At 36.4% G+C, this 6857-nt stretch overlaps 1 protein-coding gene across 1 annotated transcript in view; it reads left to right on the plus strand.

Annotated features, from left to right (window-relative positions):
• LOC102894913 (trace amine-associated receptor 3) overlaps positions 1 to 4124 on the plus strand; it is an 11796-nt gene extending 7672 nt beyond the window's left edge. Inside the window, exon 2 of the mRNA XM_006915410.3 lies at positions 2998 to 4124. Within this exon, the coding sequence (XP_006915472.1) occupies positions 3076 to 4107 (1032 nt within the window). The 5' untranslated portion in view covers positions 2998 to 3075 and the 3' untranslated portion in view covers positions 4108 to 4124. The remainder of the gene's footprint in view (positions 1 to 2997) is intronic.
• Positions 4125 to 6857: the final 2733 nt, after the last annotated feature.

A 6857-nucleotide genomic window follows, 5' to 3' on the forward strand; every position in this document is an offset into this window, starting at 1 on the left:
AAATAAAAGTGTTTACTGCATTGAAGTTTCTATTCAATAAGCTTTAACTCCATGATATAATCTTTCATTAAACATCTGACTACTTGTAAAAGTATGTGACTGGAGATAAACAAACTTTTTTATCAGCTAGCTTGAAATTGAAACTTGAGGAGAAAACGAAAAGTTCCCAAATGGTTAATATTTGAACACTTTGACCTACAAAAATGGTACTGTCGTAGAGGCTATGTGTTCAACATAATAGGTTGCATGGAAGACTAAAAAAAATGGTCAAATTGAAGGAAATGCCATAATTCTTATGAAGAAAAGCAGGGAGGAAAGTAGGAATAATGCTAATGACCTTATATATCTTCATAGACAACTTTGAAACTCATAAGCAAGTTATGAAATAATGATTTACTTGAAAATTAGTCATTTAGAAATCAGAATATAGTTTTCCAAAAGAATATTGTTAGTTTTAAAACCTGGTTAATATGAGCTTCATTGAGTGCTTACTAGGTAGGTGCCTAGTAACCCCCTCAGAGTAGCATTTAAACAAACATTGCTGAGAAATTTGCTCTAGACATACTTTACTGATCCTTTAGGCTAGTGAGAAGAGAACTAAAATTGCTGAATCCAGATAAAGCTATGAAAGTAACGCAATAAAAGCTGTATTTGGGAGTGGGTGGCAGTTGTGGCACAAGAGTCCCCTCAGTATTTTATGGATGTGTTAAGATGGGGTTATAGGCTCTTCATTATCTCTGATCTTTAAATGAAACATGTATTTTATAAAGGAGAAACTGAGGCTCAGGGATACCTTCCAAAATAATGTGGTTAATAAGTTGTGGAACCAATAATCAAACACAGATCTGCCTGATTTCAAAGCCATACTGTAGAAGGTAAGATAGCGAGGGGGCTGAAAATAAATCTGTAAATATTCCAATTGAGGTCTTTTCCAGTTCTGAAAGTGTATGAAGTTTCCCTTACATAACTATAAGTGTGTGAAGTGGAAATTTTGATCTCATGTTGAAACATCTCATAGAATCCTCTCAATCCTGAAAAAAGAATCAAGCAATTGCTTGTATGCAACATCTGTGTGAGGTTGTTTCAATATTATGGCTGTGATCATTAAGATCATATGGACAATTGAGATGTGACAGAGAATTTCCTGGGTTATAATATACTTTAACTGCACATGCCTTCAGGCACTCAAATACTGTACAAGTTTAATTGTAAGTCTGAGCTCTCCAACACAGTATTTTCTCTCATTTTTGAGAGTATGTGAGTTTTACCTGGAAGAAAATCCTCAACTCCTGTAAGTGGTAGGTAAAGCGCTAAACGTTGCATAAGGGACTGAAAAGAGCCTATAACCCCATCTTAACACATCCATAAAATACTGAGGGGACTCTTGTGCCACAACTGCCACCCACTCCCAAATACAGCTTTTATTGCGTTACTTTCATAGCTTTATCTGGATTCGGCAATTTTAGTTCTCTTCTCACTAGCCTAAAGGATCAGTAAAGTATGTCTAGAGCAAATTTCTCAGCAATGTTTGTTTAAATGCTACTCTGAGGGGATTGTTTTATAGCAGCATCAGAAGCAGTTTAATTTCGAAAGATATTTTCATGAACTTTGCTGCTGGAACTAGTTCATTCATTTGTAGCAAAATTTCAAACATATTGAATCAGTTGTTTTTATTGGAACAATGCAGATATTTTTAATGAACATAATTTACTATTTGTTTATATATTTATTTATTCAAAAGTATGTATTTAGTGCCGGCTGTAAGCCCTAACTAAGGTACTGAGAATCCTGTGGTGAACAAGATAGAGTTCTTTGCCTCATGATGGTATATCAAAAAGACATGCCTGTGGCCAACAGGAGTCACATGAGATTTGATTGGCCCGAGTCTGTGAGTGTGAAATTTGTGATTCTATGGGTCACTTGGGCATAGAGTATGTAACATGGATCCACTAGTTAGAATCTCAGGTAAGTGAGAAGACTCAAGCAATATAAGGAAGAAGAATAAAGAAGATAAGACAGGAGAGGAAGACAGAGGAAAGGAAAGGAAGCAGAGAGTAGAGAAGCTATGAAACATCGACCTAGGTGTATGGTTCAGTGTATAGGCACATGACTTTCTGTGAATTTCAATAGTGATGTGCCATTTATAACTCTTGAGACATGTGTAGTCTTTTTACAAATGAAGATTTTCAATAATTGAAAGAATGCATAAAGAAAAATATTGTGCTTTACTTAGCTTTCATGTATTAAGTATTTTTATGGTGAAAAAGATATTAGTTTGTTATGGTTCAAAGGAGCTACTAGGAAAGTGATTGATCAAGGTGAAAGTCAACCATAAATTCTTTTAAAAAATAAACGGCTTTATTGAGCTGTGATTGACAGACAAAGAACTACACAATTTGGACATATGAAGACACCCGTGAGAACATTATCATGATCAAAGTGATAAATATATCCAATACTTTCCAAAGAATCTTCATGTCCCTTTATGGTCTTTTTTTTTTTTTGTGGTTAGAATACTTAACATGAGATCTACCCTCTTAATAAATTTTGAAGCGCACGATACCATATGATTAATTGTAGGCACCATGTTGTACAGCAGATCTCTAAAACTTACCATTTAGCATAACTGAAACTGTATACCAATTGAACAAAATTGCCCCACCCCCTCAGCCCCTGATAACCACTATTGTATTCTCTGCTTTTATGAGTTTGACTATATTAGATAACTCAGATACGTGAAGTAAACTCTTGAAAATCTTCTTCTACATTACTGGGAATTGACTAGTTGATAGATAAACCCACGTTGAATGAATATATGGCAATAGATGAAACAGAATAAACTAGAATAGAACAGGAATGATAAGCAGTTGAGATTTTTCATTTTCGAATACAGCAAATAGCTCAGAAGGCAGGCACAATTGATATAATTTTAAATATTAAATAAGTTATAATTGAAGTAATAACAAGTGACTTTGAACTTTATTGTACTCATATTAGGAGCTGAAATTTACTGGAATCATTTTAAGAGAAGAAACACCGATTCATCTTCTTAGGAATTTGAAGAGATAAAGCACCATGGATCTAACTTATATTCCTGAAGACCTATCCAGTTGTCTAGAATTTGGAAATAAATCCTGTCCTTTCACCAACCGTTCTTTTCATGTCCGGATGATAATGTATTTGATTATGACTGGCGCCATGGTCATCACTGTCTTCGGAAACTTGGTTATCATGATTTCCATATCTCATTTCAAACAGCTTCACTCTCCTACAAATTTTCTGATTCTGTCCATGGCAACCACGGACTTTCTACTGGGTTTTGTCATTATGCCATACAGCATGGTGCGATCAGTGGAGAGCTGTTGGTATTTTGGGGATGGCTTTTGTAAATTCCATGCAAGCTTTGACATGATGCTAAGCCTGACCTCCATTTTCCACCTCTGTTCCATCGCTATTGATCGATTTTATGCTGTGTGTTACCCTCTACACTACTCAACCACAATGACCACCTCTATGATAAAGCGACTGCTGGCATTTTGCTGGTCGGCCCCCGCTCTTTTTTCTTTCGGGTTGGTTCTATCTGAGGCCAATGTTTCTGGTATGCAGAACTATGAGATTCTTGTTGCTTGTTTCAATTTCTGTGCACTTACTTTTAACAAATTTTGGGGGACAATAATGTTCACTACATGTTTCTTTACTCCTGGCTCCATTATGGTTGGTATTTATGGCAAAATTTTTATCGTTTCCAAGCGACATGCTCGAGTTATTAGCAATATGTCTGAAAACGCAAAGGGAGAAGTGAAAAACAACCTATCTAAGAAAAAAGACAGGAAAGCAGCTAAGACCCTGGGTATAGTAATGGGGGTGTTTCTAGCTTGCTGGTTGCCTTGTTTTCTTGCTGTTTTGATCGACCCATATTTAGACTATTCCACTCCCATTATAGTACTTGATCTTTTAGTGTGGCTTGGGTACTTCAACTCCACTTGCAACCCCCTCATTCATGGTTTTTTTTATCCATGGTTTCGGAAAGCTCTCAAGTACATAGTGTCAGGAAAAATATTTAGCTCCCATTCAGAAACTGCAAATCTGTTTCCTGAAGCACATTAATAAAAAAGCCATTTCAAAAGTGAACAGAATATCGAAAATGAGAGTGTTATTATTTTGACCCGAAGCACCTACTTTACATCCCCAGATTCCTACAAATATTATTCTATTAAATTTCAATAATCTAGATAAGTGTTCTATAACCTGCACAAGTGCTACATTTAGTATTTTTGATCAGACAATCAATCAACCACTTATTAATGGTATCCAATCAACACTCAGCTCTGACTGGTAAGAAAAATTTACAAAAGAAATATAAAACATAGTTCAGAATAGGGTGGACTCAATTTATACACATGAGACAATATAAGAATAAAGAAAATAAAGTGCTAATGGTTTCGGTTCCTCTCTGATTTCACTCTAGGAATTCAGAAAAGGGAACATCATTGTGACCTGTGAATCCATGGAAAAAGTATGACATGAGACTGATCTTTACTATCAACTAGCAGTCCACCTTATCATGTGGTTTGGGAGAATTATTAACAATCATTATATAAATTATTCAGTTATTTTCCGACACCCCAAAACTCACTAAAAAGAGCTGTCCATAGGAGAAGCAGTTGATTACAAATTATCACACACAATTTGAGTTTATCCTTGTGATTTTTCACTTTGTGGTTTATATTTGAAATGACTTCCTGTTTCCTCCTTCTCTAGCTGCTTAATCTGTGTAGAGTGTCTACGCCATAGGCCAGTGATCACAAGGCCCCTCCTTGTACTTCTTTTAACCACATTCTCTGAAAGTTACTGAGGGTCCCACCAAATAAATTTCATCCACACCACAATGCCTATGATTTAAGTCATATCATTAACTTTCATTGAAAAATTATTCCAGTAAAAGTTCTGTGAAACATTAAGAGACAAACAGAACCTTTCTTTTATTTGATAGATTTGGACACACATGACTATATGTAAAAATCATATCTGTATCCCCTCATATTGGGGATTAATTTGTGGGAGGGAGGAAGGGTGGAGCAGAATGAGAATAGACTGTTTCTGAATCTAAGGTCAGCATTGAATAGGAAATTTTAATTTTGGCTTTTTCCTGTCTCTCTTCCAAGTCCTCTCCACGTGCCCTGATACCCTTATATCTTAGATCCAACTACAGAAAATTACCCAGGCTCAACTGGTGTCTTGAAGGACAATATGATTCTGTAAGGACTACTCTTCGTCACCATTTCAATTTCATTCTCTGTAGTTGTTAGTAGGAAAGCAAGTGTGCTTGATAAAGTTATAATTTAAGTGTTTTCATGTTTACCAAAGGATATTTACTGATCCAATCTCACTGCTGGCCTTGAGGTAAACATTTTAGGCTGTGTCAGGTGGAGACATTAGGACATGAGGAGCGCTGCCAGGCTCTTCCTTCCTGAGAGTCTCACAAGACCACAGATGTCACCCAATCACGCCTCTTCCTTCACAGATGAGGACATTAAAATTGATTTGCCCCACTTCATGTCTAGTGATTCTTTTATTACTTTTGGCTTCCTCTCAGTTCCTGCTTTTGAAAGTCTCATTTGTTTCTCTACTTGTGAACTATTTCTCTCCTCTAAAAATTTCATGTGGTATGTGTTAGAAAAAATTATTCACAACATTTGTTAAAGATGATAAGGCAGACTTTATTTAAGGTTCTACAATGGGGTTTTTGTAGTAAGAGAGAGAGTAGACTCAGACTCCAACAAGGTCAAGTGGGGATTTATATTCAAGGAATAGTTTTGGGGATAGACTCCAAATTTATGTTTAAAATCCAGAGTCCCTCCTTATATTCATTCTTAACTGAATGGACCGATCTGACCAAAAGTAACTTAGAACACCAATGGCCGTTGTGGGGAACTTTTGAAATCCCTAAACTTAATTTTCTGAAAATTGAATTGGATAATAATAGCTCTGACATTTGCAAAAGTGAATGGAATGCCTATTTCGAATGATATTTTGAGGCTTCCAAACACTACCAGGAATCTGAAGTTGCCTCTTTTTGAAATAAAGTTTTAAAATGAACTGAGGCTAACAAACTTCTAAAGAAAGAGAAAATGGTTACTGAAGCCTCACGTTCCTTGTTTCTGGCACCATCTCACCCTTCCCCTTTGACTCTTTTGCTTTAGGATCTGCCCCTGGAATCATCATGCTACTTTTCCCTGGCACATGATGATGCAAGTTTTCACTTTTAACTTGGCTGGCTCGAAACACGGTTCTTAATGCTTTTTGTCTGAGCTAAGACCTTTATTTGGAAAATTATAGACCATGAACCACAATGTGAGTAAATATTACTGATTGTGCATGGCAGCCAAACAAAAAGATATAAATGAGTCGAATTTTCACTAAAGATTAAAGAGTTCACAGTTTGAAAATATCTAGCATTTGGTAATAAGGGGAGTGAACATTTATTGGATTTGAATTAAATCTTCTCCCTTCCTAAAAAATTCCCTCTCTCCCTTTCTAAATTCCTCCCTCCCTCCTTTCCATGCTTCCTTTCTTCCTTCCATATTTTCATTCTTCTCCACTTCAGCCATTTGTGAGGCTAGTCCACGTTATCCCTTTGGAATCATAAGGATGATAGCATATAACTGATTCATCCTCCCAGAACCAATTCTCTAATGACTTGCTGTGGCCTCTTTGCTGGCAGCACACTGAAGAACACAGCTGTCAAAAGCAGGACACAAGTAATACAGCCTCAGGAGGCATGTTTTATGTTTAAATACTGATGTCAGCACAACCTGCCAGGAGCCTACCTATAAGGGCTTGGGCCTAAGTGTGTT

The sequence above is a fragment of the Pteropus alecto genome, unplaced genomic scaffold (genome assembly GCF_000325575.1).
Source record: "Pteropus alecto unplaced genomic scaffold, ASM32557v1 scaffold185, whole genome shotgun sequence".
Lineage (NCBI taxonomy): Eukaryota > Metazoa > Chordata > Mammalia > Chiroptera > Pteropodidae > Pteropus > Pteropus alecto.